General features: G+C 45.1%; 1 protein-coding gene across 4 annotated transcripts in view; it reads right to left on the bottom strand.

Moving 5' to 3' along the window:
* The window catches only part of FAM107A (family with sequence similarity 107 member A), a 69,376-nt gene that overhangs the window by 24,478 nt on the left and 19,125 nt on the right, over window positions 1-25,773 (bottom strand). For 2 of the 4 annotated variants that reach the window (XM_053378393.1, XM_053378390.1), the window contains exon 2: window positions 15,649-15,712. Coding sequence is in view for 2 of the 4 variants with exons in the window: in XM_053378390.1 (XP_053234365.1) it covers window positions 15,649-15,712 (64 nt within the window). In the remaining 2 variants the exon portion in view is untranslated. Of the gene's footprint in view, window positions 1-9,288; window positions 9,596-15,648; window positions 15,713-25,773 lie in introns of those variants that run through there. The other 2 variants (XM_053378395.1, XM_053378391.1) reach the window with 2 other exon arrangements.

Raw genomic sequence — 25,773 nt, 5'->3', positions numbered from 1 at the left:
ATCTTTCTTAATTAGGAGGACGATCAATTCCTCTGATACTTTCAGCTATTAAACCATACCGCCTACAGCTCTGCTAATATCTTTAGAAATGTGTTGCTGACCAGGATTTTGCACTGTGGTACGAAGGTAGCTTCAACACTAACCTTTTCTCTGGAAGTGCTATACTTACTCAACTTTTTTTACGGAGAATCCAGAACACATCATGGCTGTCAAATTGCATTTCCACTGCTTTAGGAGCACAGGATGCTGTCTTATGTCATACTGCCGTTTTCACCATTTCATCCATTGTCTCTCATGCTGACATTTTTTAGGGAAGACTTTTCTTTAGTTAAAAGCTTGGTTTCTGCTCCTTTAATTGTTTCCTGTTCAGCATAGCTGGGCGATAAGTGACTAATTGCTCCTTAATGAGGCAGGTTCTGTTCACTGCATGGAGAAGCTTTAACTGCTGGCTTTCTTTTATTACATTTTGTTTTCTTTCTTTTGTAGCAAAATTATATTGTTTTAGCTACCTAAGAAAAGGGGAAAATGGAAGATGATGTAGTCAAAGCTCTACCGCAGTGGAGGAGCTTATTAATTAAGAGGTACTTAATCATTATTCCTCACAGTCATACTGAACAAGAAGCTACGGAATGGCAAGAAGCTACAAAGAGGAAGCTATTAATTAATTTTTCAGGGGACCTTGGCTGAACAGAGCTGATTTGTGACTGAACAATACTGAAGGGTTTTGGCCACAGCGCAGGGTGTTGCTGGGTAACTCAGCGCTATATGCTGTGTTGCCTGAAGCCACTATTTAAATTAGCGCTAAACTAAAGTAATTGGACAGTGGTTTTTTTATGCCTTCAGGAGGGCGCAGCAAAAGTAGCCCTCAAAGGCGAAATTCTAACGTTGGAGGGAGTGAATTACCATATTGGAGAGAGTGGATTTACCACATCAGATGAAGCAACAGACTATTTCACAGTTTTTCTTACTTAAAAAAAAGCTGCAACCAAAATAAGTAGCCAGGGCTGTGGTACTCCTCATTGCCTAGTGCAAACAGTGCTATGATAGAGCATCTTCCTCATTATTTGTAAGAAGAGAAAGAAAGGGAAAAGGACTTCCCCGCTGAGAGGCGATACACCACCACTGGACAAAAATCAAGACCATTTTATTTGATTTAACTTAAATTGGAAGTTGGTCCCCTTAATATCTTGTTGCACAACCTTGTCAATGAACTTCTTGAATGCAGTCCGTTAATTTTTAGTTTATTTTCATGTTTCCAGTAGTCCCTGTCCCTCCACTGATATCCTGTATACTAGGGATGGGGAACCGTCATCCCACAGGCTGGTCCTGACCCAAGAATAGGTCCAATTTTGCCTGCAAGGCCATCTCCCCCAAACCACACCCACCTGACCACCAGCTGACATCACTGGTCAGTTTATGGGTGGGAGGTCAGGGTTAGTCCTGCATTAGCTGCATACCATGTTCCCAGCAGGAAACAGCCAAGGCAGCAGAATTTCACCCCTACTCATTGGCGTTAAAGCTCTTTGCAAAAGCACTCTTTGAAACAGTTCTGCTTTAAGCAAGTGGGTAGGTGGGTGACAAGAGAGAAGAAAGGAGCCTTCTCTCCCCCACCATCAGTACCTGCCTGCTCTCTTAAAGGAGAAGCCTGGGGCTGCTTCAAATACCATTTTTGCTAAGGCCTTTAAGACAACTCCCCATGCTCCTGTTTCAGTCTCTGGAGGCTGAAAAGGGCATGCGGATGCTGTTGTAAAGCCCTTTGCAATAGTGCTTTCTGAAACAGCCGCCCCAGTTCTCCTTTAACAGCAAACTGAAGCTCTCAGGTTACTTTCCAGAGAAAGGGGCATTACTTCAAGTACAGAGACAATATACGTCCCCGAGAAGTGAGACTTGGAATCTTTTCTCCTTGACTAACACAGTTGGTGTTTCCAAGAAGCTGACATTACAGTGGGCTATTAAACAAAAGTAGCATTTTGCCTGCCAAAGTACAGATATTAAATACAAAAGGGTTTCCATGCCAACTTGAACTCTCCCTCCTCCTTTTCAAGGTTTCGGTGACCAAATCTGATATTTTCCGAACTCTGTCAAAAAAGCCTTGTCCAAATAAAATGGATTTTAGAAATAATGCCTTAAAAAGAGAGAGAAAGAGAGAGAGAATGAAGGACAGTGCCTCACCTCCTCTTGAAAAGCAGGAATACCAAGCACTGTGGAGATTTTGAAGGTGTAGAAGAATATCCCTATTTTACAAGTCTGCTGAAGCCCAACTCAGTTACAGTACAATTGGGAATGGCTGACTTACAGCACAATCCTAAGTAACCATGTATACTTAGAAGTAAATCCCATTGAATTCAATGGAGCTTATTCCTAATTGGTTTAGTTAGCAGCTCAGTCTCACACTCCATGGTATGGGTAGATCAGGATCTACTGATTGATCTCTAAAGGATTTGCAGCAGATTAGCAAATTGGATTGTCTAAATATCAACCACCTCGGGCCCTATCAGGAGAGGCCCTCTTGGTGGTGGTGCCTCAAGTTACGGCCTGGATGGATTTCCTCTGCGACAGGGTCTTCTTGGCAGTGGCTCCAAGTGGTTTTTAAAAACATTCCTGTTTACCCAGGCATCTGACGGCTGATAGACACAGGCCATGGCAACCGTGAAATTCGTAACGGTGGGGGTATGTGATTGTTTCTAAACGTTCATAGATGTTCTAAATATTTTAAATATGTTTTATTTTAACTATACACTGTTTTAATTGCCTTCAGCTCTGAAGTTTGCCAGCCTGGGATCCTTTGACGGAAATTTAATGAATGAATAAAGGAAGATGGCCAAAATGAAAAAGGGCAGCTCCCCCCCCCCTTTTTAAATTAAGATGGTGAGGATTTCATTCTGGTCCGTCACCCAAGCCTTGCCCTCTCTGGCCAATGATTGGCAAACCTGAATTCCAGTTGATGGCGGGCTGTCCTGCCCTCCTTTGTGGCCGGTTGGGGGAATTCCCAAACAGACAGGCCTAGGATGGAGAGGCCTTTTCCCCCAAGGAGCCAAGGCCCTTACATAACGGGCTGCAACTGGGTATGAGGCCAGTTTGATAGTAAAATCAAATTTTGAGTATGTGGTCAGAGGTGGGACCCTGGTCCTTAATTCTACATTTTGTGGTCAGGTAAGTGGGTTACTGGGGGGGGGGGGCTGGTGATAAAAACCCATATGATTTTGTGGGCACCAAGTGCATCTGTACTCTTATGACATGTTTTCAAGTCTGCAAACAGGATACACATTCCACTGTGTCAAAAAGCCAAATGCCAAGAGATAGTTTTCATGCGGCTGAGGAGTGGCTGATAATTTATTTCATTTCCATTCCGCAAGCTGACACAAAAGAGGCAAAACTTCACAGCACACAATCCCCCCCATTGTTTCTGAAGGTTCTGCTTTGCAGTTTCCACAGTGCAAGCCAATGTGCTTTGTACAATGGGGCCTACGGCCTAGTAAAACGTGTTTAGGATTGCAGCCTTATTGTATTCGCAGATCAGCAAAGAAGAGAGTCGGATTTCTGAAAGATTAGGGCTACGGTGGTTTGCCAGATGAAGAGTCGATTAATCCCCTTGCTTTTAAAGTTACCATAATGCCCAAACCTCAAGATTAATGCCTTTTTGAGAATACTGAAGGCGAGAAATGTGAAATATCCTGCAATCTAGGCAACCTCCCGCCCAGCCTCATTGTTAGATTGAACCTGGGTACGAACCATACTTTTAAGCACATTTAAAGCGCATCTCCACAAAGTATCCTGGGAACTGTAGTTTTTTAAGGGTGTTGGGAATTATAGCTCCGGGAGGACTACAGTTCCCAGTATTTTTTGGGGAGAGACCATGTGCTCTAAAGGTAGGGTGTGTATGCCGCCAGAGACATACTTTACGTTCTGTGCTTGATTTAGTGCCTCAGTAACACACCTGTCTTAGGCATGCTAATAGAAATGCACCACAGCCTTCTTCAAACTGGTACCCTCCAGATTTCGTTGAACTTCAACTCCCATCCAGAGCCGTCTTAAGCATATGCGGCGCCGGGGCGCAAAGATCTGCCCGGCGCCCCTAGGTTGCTATTCGCCTGCTGCTCCCCACCCCCCCGCTGCATGGCGGTTGTTTCGGCTACAAACACAGCGCCCGGAGCGTCATGTAACGTTGTGGGCACTGCGCGACACATCCTGTTGCGTGCGCCAAGCTGCGGGTTCCTTTGCTGGCTTTTCCGCTGTCTGCGCATGCTCCCAGCGCCACCCAACGTGGGATGCCAGCGCAGAATGCAAGTGGCAGTGGAGGAAAGATCTCTGGACGGGATCCGCATGCTCCTATTCATTGGGATTTTTTGCTGCCGTCGGCACTGTTGGCGTGCGGCAGATCCTGTCTGGAGATGTTTCCTCTGCTGCCACTTGCATTCTCACGCTGGCACCCCACATTGGGTGGCGCTGGGAGAGTGTGCCGACAGCGGAAAAGCCAGGAAGGAACCCACAGCTTGGCGCATGCAACAGGATGCATCACACAGTGCCCAGAACGTTACACAGTGCTCCGGGCGCGGCGTTTAAACAGTTAGCTGCCATGCAGCTGGGGCAAGAGCCAAGCAGAGCCCGTCGGAGTGCCGCAGGCTCTTCTGCTGTGGGAGGCTCGACGTGAGTTCAGGGGCAAGTGTTGGAGTCCAGGAAAGAGCCGCCTGCAGCAGAAGAGCCTGCGGTGCTCTGACGGGCTCAGCTCCACTCGGCCGTGGGCAGCTTTTCCCTGGACTCCAACACTCGGCCCCGGACTCTCAGCCTGGCGCCTGGATGCCGTGCACCCCTAGCACCAACGGTTAAGACGCCCCTGCTCCCAGCATGGCCAATGCTCAGGAATGATAGGAATTGTAGTCCCTGGAGGGCACCAGTGGACCTTTTAAAGCAAAGGCTGAAGATAAGTAACAGCTTTTCTTTACCTCAGACGGCGAATGTGCTGGACAGTGGAACTAACGCACACCACAGGCCAAGACATTCTGCTGCAGCCTCCTTTCCTTGACCCTGTTCTTCCCCCACTTCTGCTTATCACCACATTATCTGATTAGGGCTGCCACCTGAAGGTCTTAACATGATCTTAACATACAGAGGAAAAGGGACAATTTCCCCACATCATTAAAAGTAGTAAAACAAACAAACAAAGACAATAAAAGCCCCATCCCTGGGGTGACCTGGCAGATATCCCTTGATCTGCATGGCGAGCCACTTATACCTGAAGAAGCATCTCCACCCCCATTGTTCATCCCAGAGACTGAGGTCCAGCTCTGAGGGCCTTCTGGCGGTTCCCTCACTATGAGAGAAGCAAAGCTACAGGGAACCAGGCAGAGGGCCTTCTTGGTAGTGGCACCCGCCTTGTGGAACACCCTCCCATCAGATGTCAAGGAAATAAACAACTATCTGACTTTTAGAAGACATTTGAAGGCAGCCCTGTTTAGGGAAGTTTTTAATGTGTGACATTTTAATGTATTTTTAATCTTTGTTGGAAGCTGCCCAGAGTGGCTGGGGAATCCCAGCCAGATGGATGGGGTACCAATAAATTATTATTACTATTATTATTATTATTAACGTGGAAATATTTTATACAGACTGTGTGGCTCAGTGGTACAGCATTTGCCTTGCATGAAAAAGGTTCAGTCCCTGGCATCTCCAGGTGAGGAAGTCTGGGGAAATCCTGGCTGGATCCCTGGAAAGCTGCCAAATAATAATAATAATAATAATAATAATAATAATAATAATAATAATAATTTATTGGTACCCCGTCCATCTGGCTGAGTTTCCCCAGCCACTCTGGGCAGCTTCCAATCAAGTGTTAAAAACAATACAGCATTAAATATTAAAAACTTCCCTAAACAGGGCTGCCTTCAGATGTCTTTTAAAGAGAAGATAGCTGTTTATTTCCTTCACATCTGAAGGGAGGGTGTTCCACAGGGCGGGTGACTACCGAGAAGGCCCTCTGCCTGGTTCCCTGTAACCTCACTTCTTGCAGCGAGGGAACCGCCAGGAGGCCCTCGGCGCTGGACCTCAGTGTCCAGGCTGAATGTTGGGGGTGGAGACGCTCCTTCAGGTATGCCCACTGCCAGTCAGCGTGGGCAATACTGAGCTATAAGGCAACATCCAACGTTGCCCTGTTTCCTTCAAATTAATGTACGGAATTTGCTGCTGGTGGTGACTAGCTTGGATGGCTATAAAGGGGGATAAGACACATGAGTGGTGGTAGAGGAGGAAGATGGGTCTATCGGTGGTTGTCAGTCGCGGCGGCAAAATGGAACCTCCATTTTCAGAGTTAGTATATCACTCAGTGGGAAGCAACGGCCGGCAAGAGCTTGAGCGCTTCCCAGCGGTATCTAATTGGCAACCGTGTGGGGAACTGTACGGTGGAATTGATGGGCCTTTCGTATGATCCAGAAATGGGGCCCTTTTCAGTCTCTTAATTAGGCTGCCTGCAATGGACGCAACCTTTGCAACCAGACCTCTGGCAGCTGGATGTCCTGTGGTCCTGTTTTGGAAACGGAGATATAGAAGATCGCAGGGCTGTGCTGGAGAGAGGCAGGGAGCTGGTAGGAGGTTTGGAACATGGGTGGGGAACCGTTGTATTCTGCGAGCACAAGAACCTGTGAACACGGAGGAGTTTGCAAATGCTCAAAAGTTACGAAAAGTTAGGCATCAGGTGAAAATACTGCTTTTCATGCAGGGCCTTGGCTGGTTAAATCATATATGGCCTTTTAAATGTGTTTGTGGGTGGGGGTTCTTGTTATTATGCTATGCATTTTGTATATTTGTTTTTTATGTTGTAAACTGTCCTGTGATCTTCAGAAGAAAGGCGGTATACGAATTTAATAAATAATAATGATGATGATGAACAGAGTTGCAACATGGAGTTTTTGTCCCCAGTAAATTTTGCAAATTAAGAACACTTGCATAAATTTACTTCTTTTGTTTACTTACCTTGTTGCACAGCCAACATTTTGAGCTTTTTTATTTATTTTGAAAAGCAATGGGATGACTGGATGGGGACTGAGGTAATTTGCCACTATAACATATGGGGAGAGTTTGTAAAGGGTGCTCGGAGCTGTAGCTCTGCAAGGGATAAACTACAGCTCCCATGATTCTTTGAAGGGGGGAGATACATGTGCTTTAAATGTACCTTGTATACTCAGCCTGATAAAGGACTAGGAGAAACAGTTAATGCCTTGTCTCCTAAGGTACATTCCTACTCTAGTTTTGGAGTATTTGCTAATCAAATACAGTTGGTACCTCGGGTTACATACGCTTCAGGTTACATATGCTTCAGGTTACAGACTCCACTAACCCAGAAATAGTACCTCGGGTTAAGAACTTTGCTTCAGGATGAGAACAGAAATCGCGCGGCGGCAGCAGGAGGCCCCATTAGCTAAAGTGGTGCTTCAGGTTAAGAACAGTTTCAGGTTAAGAACGGACCTCCGGAACGAATTAAGTACTTAACCCGAGGTACCACTGTACCATGCACAACATTTCTTTGCAGTCATTGAGGTCTAGGACCTTGATTCTTTTTCTTTAAAAAATAAATAAAACCAAAGCTTTGATTTTCAGGACAGATACTGAATGAGGAACCAGATTCCACGCTTGTGAACTGAGCTACATGGACTCCAGGCCAAAGCTTTACGTGCTTTTCAGTGTGTACAGAAGAGTTCCTACATGCATAGGTTTCCCTGACCACTTCAATTCTAGGGCAGCCCTGTGCAAGTACATTCACTCCTCTTCCTAATTCCCTGAATAAGGAATTTCTTGTAGGCATGGAGTCGCATGAGTTTGGGGATTAGGTAGGCTGATGCAAACCTTGGTGACCCTTAATTCTTTTCAACCAATTGTCTCTGCAATTAATTGCCTATCCAATCATCTCCAAACTTCTCGCACGATATGCCCATTTAAGCCAACAGTGACTCTGAGCTATTCCTTTAATCACAGAGCTTTTGCTTCAGCAGCTTGTGGGAGTTTGGCTAGCGCAGAGATTCCCACACCATGGCTGTTATCTGCCAGCAAAAAAACTGAGCATAACTTTTGACGGGACACCATTTGCTCTCCCGTCACTCACCCGAATGTCAGGCGATGCCCTTTTTTTTCAGGAACAAAAGCTCCCGAAGGAAGGGCCGAGCCCCCTTTGTGTGGTCCGCATGTGAAACATTAAATAATTAACCACATCTAATTTGCCCGTATTCATAATGCAGCAAGGCGTCTGGAAGCTGAGGCTGACTTCATCTTGGGTCATCGTCCTTACTTCTTATCAGATCTCGAGGTAAAGGAAGATTAAACCCTATTGCACACGCACCTGGCTAAACCAGGTTTTGCACATGGGAACCCACCCTTAGCTAATACAGGTGCAATCCAACTTCCTATTTCTCTGGGAAAAGAAAGGTCTAAAAGACTGCAGTCATATAAACACGCCAAGTTACATATTTCTCCTTCCCCTGATGAGTTAACACAGCGAATCATTTTAAATGCCTCTCTGAAATGTCAAGCATGCTACTGTTCACCAAAACCACTCCAGTAGCCAGCAATATTTTTCTAAAAATATAATTGCAAAGAAGCAGTGCAGCAATATTGATTCCCCACCTCTAAAGAGTATAAAACGAATCTCTCCAGTCCTGCTGATACGATATACTCAAGATGAAGAAATACTATGTAATCTTAATGATCAAAACAACTATTTACTTTTGCTAAGCAGCAACGGGTGTCCGGGAACAATACAAAAACTACCGATTTGCATCACCACGTCATCGTTAATTAGATAATTAACTAGACACCTCGCAGAAACAGGGTTCACTCCCTCAGCCCCAGCTGAACGCAGAGCAAATTGTCACAGAAAGTTCAGCAAGGGTTTATTTGCTGGAAATCTTCCAGAAAGAAAGAAAGAAAGAAAGAAAGAAAGAAAGAAAGAAAGAAAATATCTTTCTAAATGCAATTAGCCTGATAAGTTTTCAAGTTGTGTAATGCTACAACTATGCACAGTGAAATCTTCTGCAGCTGAGAAAGATTTAAAAGAATCTGCCACCAAAATCGGACATCTCAGGATAGCAAAATTCAGTGGACGACGAGAAACAAAAGGGGGACCCATTCGTAGACAAGAGGGATTCTGCAATCCAAGAGAGAAATTCCTAGGCAGTGTGAGAGCTACAATCCCTGTTGTCAAAGAAAATAGGTGTGGGTGTGTGCCTGCTCTGCTACAAACCCAGTGTCATATAGATATCTTGCACTGTGCTGCTCAGAAAGCACCCTCATGTTTGCACTTACCTGACTTGACTAGCATTGCTCTGTAAAGTCCAGTCGCCCCAGGTGGGATCCTCACCTGGTCTTCCATCCTCTGGCTCATTATTCAGGTCTTGGTCGCTCTCTCTCCCTCAGCTCCCTGGCACTGCCTTAAGCCTCTCCCTCTTTCCCGCACCTCGGCATGTTTCTAAGCGTGCATGACTTTTTGGCAGTATACTGCTAAGCTCTTTCACTTCTGCAAAGACCTTTTCAGAGGCAACGAGAATAAGCGGTCACGTGACCCTGCGAGCGGCTCTATAGTTGCGGCCCTCCCCTGCTGACAAGCACATTCTGCTCTAACAAAAACCATTTCCCTCAGATCCTGTGATATATTACATTACTTACTGTGCAAAAAAAGAGAAAGCACATCAGCCCACACCTCTTAAGACTCCCCTTTGCACTATGTTTGTTGTCCATGCTGTGAACTTTGTCAGTGCCTTCAGTGCTAAAAAAAAATATTTTGTGTTTATTATTTCAGGAAATACACGCACATATTGGGAGATGGAAAGTAAATTAGCAAGTGGGCAGCGTGGTGCGAAACAATGAGTTATAGAAGCCAGCTTTCAAGGAGCTGAGGAGTTGCTAGAATGGCAATTTAGACAGGAACGTTGGCAACTTTCCTCCTACGCCTGGAATAGCAGATGCCAGTGTCAGAATTAGCACCCAGGTCACAGAGGAGAGAGAGAGAGAGAGAGAGAGAGAGAGAGAGAGAGAGAGAGATCAAGTTGTTGGGTAAAGCCATAGGAGCACATGAAGTTTACCTCATCCTGACTCAGGCCACTGACCCATCTAAACTCACTATTGTCTACACTGAGTGACAGCGGCTGTGTAGGGCTCCAAATAGTGGGAGCTGCTCCCAGCCCAACCTGGAGATGCTGGGGTATAAATAAATAAGGGACATTCTGCACGCAAAACAGGTGCTTTGGCATTGAACCGCAGTCCTTTCCAGCGTTTCTCAAACCCCAACTATGGTTGGACTACCACTCCCATCATCCCTAGCTAGCAGGGCCAGCAGTCAGGGATGATGGGAGTTGTAGCTCCACAACTGCTAGGGACCCAGTTTGAGAAACACTGGAAGCTGATGGTTCCCTACAGTCCTCAGTCAAAATACTAAGTGATGATGAGTCCTTGTTTATGGGTCACAGCCCGCTCACCACTGAGGAGGAGTGCTGCTAGGTGCTTAAAAGAGTTTGGGTATACACAGGACCTTAACACAATGTGACACGTGATAATTTATATTTATATGTGCAAATATATAAATGGGGGAGGGACAAACTCTGGCTGCCAAGGCTTACTGTGAATTATTATGTGCTGACAGAATTTTCCAGGTCTGGTGTCCTGGATTGGGCCCTCTGCTCTACATGCAACCCTTTGGCAAGAACTGCTGCCTCATGTGCCCATTAAAGATAAAACAAGTGCCTCTGGGCATATTAAGATGGCATTGTGTAGCGTGTCTGGTCCCCCATAAGCAAAGTTCATTATTTTTTAAAAAAAAAAACTTAACTTTTCTGGTTATTCTTTTCTGCAAGCTGCTCTGGGTACTTTATAGGAGAAGGGCAGGGTATAAATGCTAATTAATGACCAAGAACAATAACAACAGGTGAGGAAAGTGGTGGGCTGATGCTAGGTCCCAATCACTGAGGTAATTGGGCAGGGTAGGGCCTTTCCTTATGTAAAGGTAAAGGGACCCCTGACCATTAGGTCCAGTCGTGACCGACTCTGGGGTTGCGGCGCTCATCTCGCTTTACTGGCTGAGGGAGCCGGCGTACAGCTTCCGGGTCATGTGGCCAGCATGACTAAGCCGCTTCTGGCGAACCAGAGCAGCACACGGAAACGCCGTTTACCTTTCCGCCAGAGCGGTACCTATTTATCTACTTGCACTTTGACGTGCTTTCGAACTGCTAGGTTGGCAGGAGCAGGGACCAAGCAACGGGAGCTCACCCTGTCGCGGGGATTCAAACCGCCAACCTTCTGATCAGCAAGTCCTAGGCTCTGTGGTTTAACCCAAAGTGCCACCCACGTCCCAGGGCCTTTCCTTAGGGTTGCCATAAATCCAGGTTTTCCCAGACATGGCCTCTTTTGGGGGCCCATCATGCCCCTCTGGGCGGATTTTTGTATTTTACGTTAAATAACATTTTTTATTTTTGGGGCAACGCTGGGTCTGGTGATGACTCCGCGGGCCTCCAGGCCTTGCACGGGCCTCTGGCCTCCGATCGTCTGGAGACGCAGTGTCTCATGAGCAGGAGAGCAAAGACAGCAAAGGTAAGAGAGGGGAGGAGGGGGCAAGCAGGCAGGCGAGGAAGGGGTCAGAGGCAGGGAGGGGGCAAGCGACGGAGATGCAGGATGGTGGGGTGTGTGCGTGCCCCAGATGTGTCCAGGTTTTTGCGCCTTGGAATATGGCAACCCCGCTTTTCTGCCTTAGCTCCTGTTGGGTCACATGTTGTACAGGGTACATATTCCAGGTTCCTCCCAAACTTTCACCGTTTAGTAGCAATAGTAAGCAATGTAACTTACAACTAGGGATGGATTAATCGATCGATTTTGGTTTCTCTCAGTTTCCTATTTCTCCTGTTTTTTAAGTTCCAATCACCACATTTCCACACCCGTCTGCATTTTGTTTGTTCCTTACGGTCCACGTGAAAATTCATCAGCATCTTGTGTGGATTTCTCCTAGTACACATTTTTTGAGTGGTGTCTTTAGGATTCATGGTTTATTTATTTATATATGGTTTATATGCAACATGAGGCTACAATGGAGGGGCTTGCAGCACTAACACCCCAAGAAGGCTTTGCTTCTCCCATAGCCATATGTGCCAGTTTGTGAGGTCACACATGTTCAATGGGTCTCCCCAATGTTGGGCGCAACCTTGTGCCTCCGGGTGCTAGCAATGACTTACATAGCCCTCTGTATCTTCCTGTGTTGCTTCTTAGCTTGAACAGTAGCTTAGCATCATGGTCTGGACCAATGACTACCCTCCACTTAACCTGAAAAGAAGTGTGTTAACAGCTGCTGCAAAGGTGCTGCATTGCAGAGTGGAAGTGAGATGAGCTGAATAAGGATCTTTTTATCATGTTCTCTGTTAATTTACGCCTACGAGTGAAGATGACGCTTTGCAATACCTCACATGCCATGTGAATGGCCAAGGGACATTTAAAGATCAGCTCCTACACGGAAGCATCCTTCATTCCCCCTTCACTGACAAAAACATTTGGAAGCTGCAACTGGCACAAAGTTTAGCTGCCATCGTTCTTACGAGAGTGAAGCCATCGTTCCCCAGCTGGTGGCCTCCAGATATTGCTGGACTACAGTGCATCATCCATTACTGTATTATTATTATTATTATTATTATTATTATACCCCGCCCATCTGGCTGGGTTTCCCCAGCCACTCTGGGCGGCTCCCAACCGAAAATTAAAAACACAATACAGCATTAAACATTAAAAACTAGGGCTGCCTTCAGATGTTTTTTAAAAGTAAGATAGTTGCTTATTGCCGTGACATCTGATGGGAGGGCATTCCACAGGGCGGGTGCCACTACCAGGAAGGCCCTCTGCATGGTTCCCTGTAACCTTACTTCTCGCAGCAAGGGAACCACCAGAAGGCCCTCGGCGCTGGACCTCAGTGCCCGGGCTGAACAATGGGGGTGGAGACACTCATTCAGGTATACTGGGCTGAGGCCATTTAGGGCTTTAAAGGTCAGCACCAACACTTGGAATTGTGCTCGGAAACGTACTGGGAGGCAATGTAGGTCTTTCAGGACCGGTGTTATATGGTCTCAGCGGCTGCTCCCAGTCACCAGTTGCAGTTTCCGAGTCACCTTCAAAGGTAGCTCCATGTAGAGCGCATTGAAGTAGTCCAAGCGGGAGATAACTAGAGAACAAACCACTCTGGCGAGTCAGCCTGTTGGTCATGTTGGCTGGGGCTTTTCCAGGGTCTTCTCTTCTCATGAGGTGGCCAAAGTATTGGAGCCTCAGCTTCAGGATCTGTCCTTTCAGGGAGTACTCAGGGCTGATTTCCTTCAGAATGGATAGGTTTGATCTTCTTGCAGTCCATGGGACTCTCAAGTGTCTCCTCCAGCACCATAATTCAAAAGCATCAATTATTCAGCGATCAACCTTCTTTATGGTCCAGCTCTCACTTCCATACATCACTACTGGGAAAACCATAGCTTTAAATATACGGACCTTTGTTGGCAAGGTGATGTCTCTGCTTTTTACGATGCTGTCTAGGTTTGTCATTGCTAGTCCCAAAGCCTAGTTAGTGCTTTCCCAGCTTTGAAAAGGAGATGTGAGGGCTCTAGGGCCCCACCAGAGCCTTATACCTCCTACCCAATGCTAGGTGCCGTGCTTAGATGGCTTTGGGAAGGCAGTTCCAGGGCTGGGGGCGGCGTGTCAAATTTTGCCCTCGCTCCCACCCACTGCACAACAAGGCAGGCTTCAGCCTGCGGGTTCTGTGTTAAAGTATTCTTGTGGCCTACTTGATATGAAAAGTTGGGCTTCCCTGTTCTAGAAAACACTGAACACCATTTGTATTTCAAGTTTTGTTTTTTTGAAAAAAGATAAAATGTGGATTTCTTACTGTGGCTTTATTGTTGTTGACATTACTTTTATGTGTGTGTGCAAGCCTCATTGATCATTCCAAGAAAAGCAGTGAAATGTCTTAAAATAAACAGAAGCATTTGTTGGCAGAGTGAGGTCATGATACTACAAGGTTCAAGAAACTCCCCAATGGACTTCCAGCACCAGAGCTCAACATTTAATGTTCCGCAGCGAAAGTCAGTAGTTGCCTATGAAGAGATGACACCGTCTTTTCCAAGTTGGACCAATGTTCCATTGCATGCTCTGACATGCAGCAGCTCCAGGGTTTCAGGCAGTTCACAGCACCTGAGACCTGAGAACTTTTCCAGGGAACCTGGGACCTTCTGCATGCAGCCAGCCTTTTCAGATAGAATGCGAGTTTATTCTCGCACTAATTGGCGGTGAGGCACTTCTGTATCGATCAGCTTGTTGCATCACTGGGGATTAAACCACTGCCGGCGTTTCTGTGTTTGCCTCTACGTTGAAAGAAACAGAAAATGAAAATGTTGCCTATCATACATCATGGAGGACTTTGACTTCGGAAAGGTTGCTCTGCTGCGGTTGCTTGCACTCTGCCCTGAAGCCGAACGCCAGAAGATTCAGTGCAGATAAAAGACAGCACATCTTCATGCACAGCACCTAGTTAAACTATGGAACTTGTTTCCACAGGAGGCAATGATAGCCACCAACCTAAGGTAAAGGCACCCCTGACCATTAGGTCCAGTCGCGGACGACTCTGGGGTTGCGGCGCTCATCTCGCTTTATTGGCCGAGGGAGCCGGTGTACAGCTTCTGGGTCATGTGGCCAGCATGACTAAGCCGCTTCTGGCGAACCAGAGCAGCTCATGGAAACACCGTTTACCTTCCCACTTTGTATGGATCACTGGTATAAGAAAGGAAGGGCAAATGGGTGGGTCTCCCTCCCTCGCCTGGCTGGTAGTGAGAAAGACAAAAGGCAGTGTGAAAGAGACAGCTGAACTGGAAGCAGGCCGCAGGCAGAAGCGTAAGAAGGGAGACATGCTTGATTGTTGCTTGAATCCAAGATTGTGGCTATGGGAGAAGCAGGGTCTTCTTGGGGTGTTAATGCTGTGAGCCCCTCCACTGTAGGCTCAGGTTCTGTTATGTACTAACCTTGGATCCTAGAACAATAGGCAAGTAAGGCAAGTAAGATCCTAGAATGCAACAAGCTTAAGTTAACCAGCCTATTAGGCTGGTAGGATCGTAGAATGCAACATCCGATTGGCCTGCACGAAAAGACCAATCAGGCTCCAGGAGGGAAGCAGAATCAGCCAATCGGACGGGACTCATTGTGTAAATAATGTATATAAAAGCCTGAGGTTTAGGGGGCAATTCAATCACTGTTTTACAAGCTGCAATAAAGAGCATGAAATCACTACAGGACTCCGAGTATATTTCAGGTTGCATATAGGTATAAATAAACCAGATATTCCAAAGACACCACAGTCTCTGCTGTCCCTCATTCCAAGGAGACCAATCCCTGGGTACACGTCTGGAACCCCCGGAATCTTGCACCGTTAGGAGATTGGGGTGGCGTTCAGCATTATGTTCTCAAACCTTGGCAAGGCCGCTCCTAGTCAGGGTTGACAATGCTCAGCTAGATGGAACAATGGTCTGGCTCAGTATAACACTACATCCAAAGTTCTGGAGGGGGCGGGACACTTAATGTGAAGAAAAAGTCTCAGAAATTTTGGCCGAGCTACAGAAGCAGTCCCCATCACCTGGGCTCATAGCTATCTCAAACACTCACCTGAGCCATTGATAACATGATTCCCGTTTTCCTTGTGACACTTGGGCTGGAGGGAGTATTCTTTCTAGGAAAAAGGGAAAGAATTTGTTTATTGTTTAAGTTACATTTATTTAAACCTTTGAATTGTAGCCTACTCCTTGTATTGTTATGGTAAGAGCTTGATCCAAATGTTATAGGATGTTCTTGCTAGATCTAAGAATTTTGGGGGGATGTAATGGGGAGGTGGGGAAAAGAAAGCTACCTAAAAGACCATATCCCTTCAAATGAGTTTGCCTTGGTAGGCACACTTGGCAGGGACAAGGAACAGGGCCTTCTCGGTGGCTGCTCGCAGATTTAGAACTCCCTCCCTAGAGATGCTAGACTGGCTCCCTCCTTGTTGCCCTTGCACCAGGCTTTTGAGAACTAGCTGCTTTTAATGAAAGGACTGGTGCCATGCTGTTTTGTATGGTTTTAATGTTTTTTATGGTTTTAAACTATATGTATATAGTTTTAAGTTTATCAATGTTTAATTGTTTTTTTAATGATTGCTTTTTTGTGTTTTATTATTCTAAATCAGGCTCTAACATCTGCAGGGCCATGTAGGGCTTTACAGGGCTTTCATTCAAGTAAATCAAAAGTTGAAACCCTAATTCAGGAGTAGTGAGTATAGTGATCTCCAGCTGTTGGACTTCTACTCTCAACAGCCCCAGCTAGCATTACTGATGCTGGCAGAGGCTGATGGGAACTGTGGTTCAACAACATCTGGAGATCACAACACTGATTATCCCTGCCCTAAGGTATACAAATGATGTATCTGCTCTGCTAAGTGTGAATTCCGAGTTGTGAATAGAAGTTATGCACCTGAGTTAAAGTGCACTAGTAAACATGTTGACTCAGAGGTTGCACTCTGGTCGGTGAGGTTTAGTCTCCTATGGGTGAGTTGAGAATCACAGCTTCATAGTGCAATCCTATGCATGTTTGCTCAGAAGTACATCTTGCAGCGTTCAACGGGGCTTGCTGCCTAGCAGGTTTGTTTAGGACTGCAGCTTTTATTTTTGCAAAAATTCCCTGGCATGGAACCAAAATATTAGGGAGAAGCTTGCAGCTGGTTTGCCGTCATGTATACCGACAACAAACTCATTTCCCATGTGCGTTTCATTTTTTTTTACTTAAAAGTCTTCATATACCTCTTAATATTCTTTTTTTAAAAAACAAACAGCTAAGCAAGCAATTTACTAGTGAAAAACAAAACTGAAAACCAGTAAAACAGCAATATAGATACACATTTGAAATATATAAAAGTCAGAGGAATCAAACATGTACAGAAACATCTAACCTTAAGGGGCAGGGAAAGCCTGGGCCCAATGAGATGGCCAAAACAACACCATCCACACACAAGAAAAGTATTTGGGAATTAGAGAAATCTTGGGAGGAAAGAAAATTCAAGGGGGGAACTTTCCCAACAGCCCAATGGGGAATCAGCATGTCCAGAAGTCACAGAACATGTGTGTGTCTCTGTGGAGGAAGAGGAACAGAAAACAGGGATGGTGGAATAGCAGAATGGAATGGAGTGATCTGAAAAAAGGGACTGAGCTGGCTGAGAGGAAACAAACAGGCATACTCCACACTGCAGTATTTTGTTGTAGGCCCAACTTCTTGTACTAAGAAGTCTTTGCTTAACCCAAAACTAGTGTACTATCAAATGGAGGGCTTTCTATTTATAATGTGTGTGGTGGTGTGTGTGTGTGTCCCCCTGTAAATGTGATTATTGGGGTGTGGAGATGGCGTGAACAATATCTGTATCTCACCAGATGTGTTGGTCACCCACAGCCCCCGTCAGTAACATGAGAAAGAGGAAGCTTTAATTCTCATCCTTCCATACACTGGATTAATTCTACTTATTTACACGGGATAACCACTTCAAAGCGAGGAATGTTACCTCGACCCATTTAACCCCGAGCAGAGAGTTTAACAGGGGTGGGTTCCACCAGTTTTTTTTTCAGAAGTTGTGCGAGCTAAGACCCCAATTTGGCACCTAAATTAGGAAAATAATCCCAACCTATGCTCTTAAAGGCTTCTGCACAAAAAGCCTTTGTGTTTCTCCAGGGCTCCCTGAAGGTTACTGTGTGTCAGCGCTGCTGGTTGCTAGGTGATATTTATCTGGTGCTGCTCCTTCGGACAATGCTTTTCATAGTCAGAGGACTTCTCCTTCCTGCGATAGCACTTGAGAGACTGGGATTCTTGCACTTGATATCTTGAGACGCTGTAACATGAATACTGCTTGGTCCCAAGATGGCAGCCGCAGCAACCTTGGCCAAACTCCCCTCCACCCTTTCTCCTTGCTGATTTGCCAGGCATGGAACGTTCCATAAAAGTTTCTTTTCAAATCGGAGGAATTATGTGAGCTAACGTCACAGGCGCAGAGTGCTCTTCTTATCTGGTGATACGAAGGGAACTCATAGGTAACTTCCGCGTGAGGGAACACACAACGGAAAGGCAGTGTGGTGCATTGGTTAAGAGCAGGGGTAGGCAACCTAAGGCCTGTGGGCTGGATGCGGCCCAATCACCTCCTCAATCTGGCCCACGGATGGTCGGGGAATCAGCATGTTTTTACATGAGCAGAATGTGTCCTTTTATTTAAAATGCACCTCTGGGTTATTTGTGGGGCCTGCCTGGTGTTTTTACATGAGCAGAATATGTGCTTTTATTTAAAATGCATCTCTGGGTTATTTGTGGGGCACAGGAATTCGTTCAATTATTTTTTTCAAAATATAGTCCGGCCCACCACATGGTCTGAGGGACAGTGGACTGGCCCACAGCTGAAAAAGGTTGCTGACCCCTGGTTAAGAGTGTCAGACTGGGACCTGGGTTCAAATCCCCACTCAGGGACCTTGTGCCAGTCACTCTCTCTTAGCCAAACCTACCTCACGCAGGGTTGTTGTGAGGACAAAATGGGGGGGGAGAACCATTTACACTACCCTGAGCTACTTGGAGGACAAATGTGGTGTTATAAATGTGATAAGCAAATGGGTAGGCCTGGTCCTCGACAGTTGCGGAGCTCTGGAAGACAGTTCCTAGCTTGTTTCAACACTCGACCACCTCCTCTCTCCCTCTTTATTCCCCCCCATACTTTCTCACTGCTCCTTCAAGCCTGAGGCCTCTCCTTCTGAGGCTGGATTAAGTACGGCTGGAACTAACTGCACGGCCTGGGAATATACCCCCTGCCCACCGGAAACACCTGTAAAAGGAACTAGAAAGCAGAGGTTGGCATTTGGGCGATGCCCACCTATGCACTGCCATAAAATAACTCTCTTTTTCTGATGCTTCGCTAAAAACTGAGAGCCCCAATTTGCGTAAATTCTGTGTGTGCTAGTATAGAATTAAATGTAGAAATTATTACTATAATTCAAATCAAAATGCAGTGTATGTCACCATAGTGGGGAAGACTAGGTGACTGCGCTGACCGCTGTCCAGGTGCTAAGTGGTAATTGGTTGCTTTAGCATCTCTGTCTTCCTTCTTATGGTCCTTTGATTGATATTTGGACTAGACAGAGCTTCAAATAGAGGACTCCCCTCTCTAACGTAGGCTCATGGCCATCCTAGGTCAGACACTCTGCTATTGCAGAGTGGCATTATATTCCACTCCACTATTCTTACGAGGAACTTAAGGTCTATTCTTTTTAATCTAGTAAGTTTCATGGTAGAGGGGAGGTTTCAACTTGGGCTCCCCATTCCTAGTCCAACACTCTAACCACTATGCTACCTTGTCTCTATATAAGGTATAATGCTGAATCTGCCCAGATTGTTTTCTCCATGGTTTTGCCTTGCTCCTGCCTCTTCTGTGAGCTCCTTCTTGATCCTGCAATTCCTTTGTGTCTTTACTTGCTCCCTGCCTGTTTGCTTCTACTTAGTTAGTTAAAACATTCCTATCCAATCCCTTTCAATTCAAAATTTCCAGGGTCAGTAACTATTTTTTTGTCAGAGTGGTATTTTGAGAAGGACGTGGATGCTGATGGGCCAACACCCCAAGTCTCACTCACTCCTGCAGAGTTTATTATCCATAGCTGTCAACTTTTCCCTTTCCTTGCGAGGAATCCTATTCGGAATAAGGGGATTTCCCTTAAAAAAAGGGAAACGTTGACAGCTATGTTATTATCTACTCTCCTCCTGACAGTCCCAGGACGGAAGCACATGTACATCAAAATAAAAATTAAAAATCAAGCGAGTACCATTGTAAAAATCTGCAATGAAACACCAGATTATTAAAACACCACAAGGCCAACTGCATCAGAAGTAGTGGTTAAGAGTGGTGGACTCGTAATCTGGTGAACTGGGTTCACGTCTCCGCTCCTCCACATGCAGCTGCTGGGTGACCTTGGGCTAGTCACACTTCTCTGAAGTCTCACAGCCTCACTCATCTCACAGAGTGTTTGTTGTGGGAGAGGAAGGGAAAGGAGATTGTGAACCGCTTTGAGATTCTTTCGGGTAGTGATAAAGTGGGATATCAAATCCAAACTCTTCAAACAATACACTCTCATTCCATCCGTGCACCTGAACCCTCCCCAAAGGCCTGGGCAGAAAGGTGTGTCCTCATTTGTAGGTGAAGCAGAAGCAGTGTTGTGGTAAGACACATCTCAGAAGACACATCCATTGCTACACTGCCTCTACTTCAATATCCCCTCTTTTGTTTTTAATGACAGCCAGTGCTTTTTTTCTGGGGGTACGCATGCCCCTAAACATTTTATGAATCTAAGTTTGGCTTCATTGAGGGGCAGTATTTCAATATGAGTAGGAAAATGAGAATACCCCTAAACATTTGATTTTTTTAAGGAAAAACAGCACTGATGACAGCAACTGGAGTCGATGCAGCAACACTTAGTGGGTAGGGGGTGGATTTGGCCCCAAGGTCTCCTAGTTCCTGACTAGGGATATTTGTGATATAAAAAACGAACTCCAAATACTGTGACAAAGCAGATGCACGCTTTCCCTTCGTTCAGACTTTATCTTTCTGCCCACAAGTAGAATGCAGGGTCTCACTTAGCTCGTTGAATAATGCTTGTTGGCTAAAAGGCACACTGCGTCCTGCTTCTGTCCCTGTATCTATATTAAATATCTCAGCACAATGAGAACAGCTGCTTCCGTGGAGGAGGAGATCTCACGACCGTTTCCTTATTATCTGTTTCAGACCACATATTGAAAGGAAATATACACATTGCTTGCAAAAAGCACACACACAAACGCCTTTCTGCAACATAGAAACTGATCTTGTTTATGTAAATGAAGGTCACATCCACACCATTAACACTTCCCCCAAAGAACTTTGGGAACCACTAGCATATCCTCCAACATTTCTTCAATGAAAATTTGTTGTCGCTTTGTCATGTCTGACTCTTCGTGACCTCATGGACCAGAGCACGCCAGGCACTGCTGTCTTCCACTGCTTTCCGCAGTTTGGTCAAACTCATGCTGGTAGCTTTGAGAACACTGTCCAACTATCTCGTCCTCTGTCGTCCCCTTCTTGTGCCCTCCATCTTTCCCAACATCAAGGTCTTTTCCAGGGAGTCTTCTCTTCTCATGAGGTGGCCAAAGTATTGGAGCCTCAGCTTCAGGATCTATCCTTCCAGTGAGCACTCAGGGCTGATTTCCTTAAGAATGGATAGGTTTGATCTTCTTGCAGTCCATGGGACCCTCAAGAGTCTCCTCCAGCACCATAATTCAAAAGCATCAATTCTTCGGCAATCAGCCTTCTTTATGGTCCAGCTCTCACTTCCATACATCACTACTGGGGAAACCATGGCTTTAACAATACGGACCTTTGTCAGCAAGGTGATGTATCTGCTCTTTAAGATGCTGTCAATGAAAATAGGGATGTTCTGTTGAACAACGACAATTTTATTATTCAAACCCCACCCATCTGACTGGGTTGCCCAAACCACTCTGGGCGACTTCCAACATACTAAAAAAAAAAAAAACCAAACAAAACCCCATCAAACATTTCCCCACACAGGGTTGCCTTCAGATGTATTCTAATGGTTGTACTTCATCTCCTTGGCTCAGGGGTCACATAACTCCACACCCTCCAACATTTCTCCAATGAAAATAGGGACGTCCTAAGGAAAAGCGGGACATTCTGGGGATTTCAACTAAAACTCCATCTCTTAGACAAATCGAAAGGGAGCCCCATCCTTGTTTACATCTGGTTATAGATCCATTTTTATTCTGCAATTAAGTAATCAGTTAATTATCCAAACTAATTAAACCAATTGGTATTTACATCTCTGGTATGTATTACTGCAAAGCTAGGACTAATAGGTGGAATCGTATCTTACCAATTCTTAAACAGCTGGTTACTAAAGTGGCCGTGTGTGGCCTACTTAGGAGATTCTTCTGTTTGAAGGGCTGCCTGGTCCAATTCTGGTTTAAAGGCAAAATAAACACCAGAAGTGAAGTTGCCCATCAACAGTTATGCACCAGGGCAACTGAGCAGGCACACAGGCCATTCAGTCACAGTCTTCCCCACTATAGTGGAATATACTGAACTGGTATCTGAATTACTGTATGACGAGGTTTGTGTTCAGTATTCGGCAAAAACTACACAATGGAGGTGCCAGCTGTGGGGAGGGAACTGCTACCTCAGACCTACTGAAATTAATAGACACGACAAACTAAGATTCATCAGTTTTAGTGGGTTTACTCTGAGTAGGAGTGAGCTCAATACAACCCTGGGAGTATAGGATTGCTAGCCATTCTAGGGGGAAAGATGTTCTGCTGAGTCCTCCTGCTCAATGCCCCTGCCTTTGCCTTGTGGTCAAAGAAATGAAATATAAACCAAATCCACCCCCCTCACACACACACTGCTGCAAGCTTGCTTGGGAGGTATGGATGGCTTGCTTGGCTTCCTGAGAGAGAGAAGATACCACGACAAAGGACCTTTCAAACAAAGGCTTTCTGGTTGATTTAATAATTTGTATGTAGAAAAATGAGGGGGGCAGAGAATATTTAGGAGGAGCTAGGCCCCCTAGCTCCCCTGTGAAGGCGCTTCTCTGAGTGCTCCTGCTGCCACAAGTGAGGTGGGTGATATCTGAGGAAAGGGACTTCTTAGTTTTGGCGCCCTGTTAATGAAATTCTGCCCCCTGGAAGACTTGCCTGATGCAGGTGAAGGTCTTACTTTATCAGGCTTTTAAACTGTTAAAACTAATGATTTTATTGCTGCAAATTACCGTATTTTTCGCTCTGTAAGATGCACCCAACCATAAAATGCACCTAGTTTTAGAGGAGGAGAACAAGAAAAAAAATATTCTCTCCCTCTCTGCGCATCGCCTCTCCAGCAAAGCGGGAGGAGAAATGGAAGGGGCCCCTTCCATTTCTCCCCCCGCTTTGCGCAGCCCCTTCAGTGAAGGACCTAAGTGTGGCTATCCCGCTGCGATCAAGAGGCTTTGCGTGGCTGTCGCAGCTTCAGAGATAGCTGCGCAGCCTGCATTCGCTCCATAAGACACACACACATTCCCCCTTACTTTTTAGGAGGAGAAAAGTGTGTCTTATAGAGAGAAAAATACGGTGGTGGTAGTAGTAGTAGTAGTACCCTGACCATCTCACTGGGTTGGCCCAGCCACTCTGGGTGGCTTCCAACAAATATAAAAGCATCTATCTATCTATCATCTATCTATCTATCATCTATCTATCTATCTATCATCTATCTATCTATCTATCTATCTATCTATCTATCTATCTATCTATCTATCTATCTATCATCTATCTATCTATCTATCTATCTATCTATCTATCTATCTATCTATCTATCTATCTATCTATCTATCTATCATCTATCATCTATCTATCTATCATCTATCTATCTATATATCATCTATCTATATCTATCTATCTATCTATCATCTATCATCTATCTATCTATCTATCATCTATCTATCTATCTATCTATCTATCATCTATCTATCTATCTATCTATCTATCTATCTATCTATCTATCTATCTATCTATATCTATATCTATCTATCTATCTAATCTATCTATCTATCTATCTATCTATCTATCTATCTATCTATCTATCATCTATCTATCTATCATCTATCTATCATCTATCTATCTATCTATCTATCTATCTATCTATCTATCTATCATCTATCTATCTATATCTGTCTGTCTGTCTGTCTGTCTGTCTGTCTGTGTATCTATCATCTATCTATCTAATCTCTATTTTTTATCTTGTGTGCCGCATAAATGTGGAAGGGTGGCATAGATTTTTTAAAAAATACTAACAGGGCTGACCTATGGCAGAGCTACTAAAGCACAGGGAAAATGGTGTGTGCAGGGAGCACTTGGCCATTTTATGATTCACTTCTATCAAATCGATCTTGCGACTTGTTTTTCTGAGAGCTAACATTTCAAATTTCCTGTGGAGAGAAATACAGCATGACGTGAGGTGGCGTGACACCACCGAGTCATCTGGTTAAAACCGTTGCACTGAATCATAGCCGGCTCGTCTTTCTCAGGAGCAAGTTAATTAACTAGCATCAAATCAGGATATTACACTGAATCTAATAAAATATACTCCTAGGATATGTGTGTTCTGCGCGTGTGAAAGTGTATTGAATGTATTTCCTGCTAAGGGGAGATGAACAAGATCTTATGTTTGAGGTAGATATTTTAACCTCCCAGCTTTTGTGCTTGGAAATTGACTTATTATATAATGGTAACCATTGGAGCATTTTATTAGAGGTGAGCCTCTTCCTACTTTAATGGTTAGTGAACTCTTTCCAGGCTTAATTCAAGATTACGGGGTGGTTTTTTTTACAGCACGATCCTGTCCACGTTTACTCTGAAATTGTACCTAAATGGCAGAATTACTCCTTAGTCAGTGTGCTTCGGATCCACGACCCTAAGTAATCTGGGACCAAATATATAAGCCTGCCTGTCCAACTGTTGAGGCTTAGTGTTTTGTCTCCCTGCCACCTGCAATGTGGCAAGTGTGCATGAAAGACAGGGCCAGCCCTACATTTAGGCAGAGTGAGGCAACTGCCTCAGGCAGCAGATGCCAGGGGAGGTAGCCGTATCCCTACCATTTCTCCTGTATAGCTCAGTGGTAGAACACCTGCTTCATAGAATCAAAGAATCACAAAGGTCACCTAATCCAGCCCCTTGCAATGCAGGAATCTCAACTAAAGTATCCATGAGAGATGGCCACCCAACCTTTGCTTAAAATCCTCCAAGGAAGGAAAGTACACAACCTCCTGAGGGAGTCCATTCCACTCTCAAACAGCTCGTACTATCAGAAAGTCCTTCCTGATGTTTAGTCAGAATCTCCTTTTTTTGGTAACTTGAAGCCATTGGTTCGAGTCCAAGCAAGCTTGCTCAATCTTCCATGTGACAGCTCTTAAGATACTTGAAGATGGCTATCACATCTCCTGTGAGTCTCCTCTTATGAAAGCTAAACATACCCAGCTCCTTCAGCCGTTCCTCATAAGGCTTGGTTTTCCAGACCCTTGATCATATTGGTTGACCTCCTCTGCACACGGGAGGAGGCAGAGGGTCCCATATTCAATTTCCAGGTGTGGCTGGGAATTTCCCCTGTCTGAAATAATGAAGAGCCGCAGCCAATCAGTGTTGACAATACTGAGTTAGGAGGTCCAATGGTCTGACTTGGTATAATACAGCTTCCTAAGTTCCTATCAGGTGTAAGGAATATTGTACCAGCAAACTTTTCAGTAGCTCATGTTCCTTTGCCAGCAAATTGTGTGTATGCGTCTCTCTCTCTCTCTCTCTCTCTCTCTCTCTCTCTCTCTCTCTGTGTGTGTGTGTGTTTTGAGAGTTTTATAAGCATCTCTAGATTTGTTTTTGCTTTCTGAAATTTGCTGAAATTTCATTTCAGTTCTGTTTTGGTAGTGGATCAGCAGAAGCACACGCTTGGCAACATTTCTCTCCATGTGTCTTTTCCCTGCCACTACATTTTTGCCAGTGGCAATATGTGCATTCCACACAGGTTCCTTGCTTTATGGCTCTCCTGAAAGAGAGCATGCCATGCCATTGTCAAAGCTTTATGCCTGCTCTGCTCTCCTACGCTAAGTATTAATCATATGGTAATTGTCCCACACCTGGCTAGCGTAGAGTCACCTTTCAACGGAATGAATG

The sequence above is a fragment of the Podarcis raffonei genome, chromosome 2 (assembly GCF_027172205.1).
Source record: "Podarcis raffonei isolate rPodRaf1 chromosome 2, rPodRaf1.pri, whole genome shotgun sequence".
NCBI lineage: Eukaryota > Metazoa > Chordata > Lepidosauria > Squamata > Lacertidae > Podarcis > Podarcis raffonei.
The sequence above is the reverse complement of the archived record's forward strand: the minus strand, read 5'-3'. Positions and strand labels throughout refer to the sequence as shown.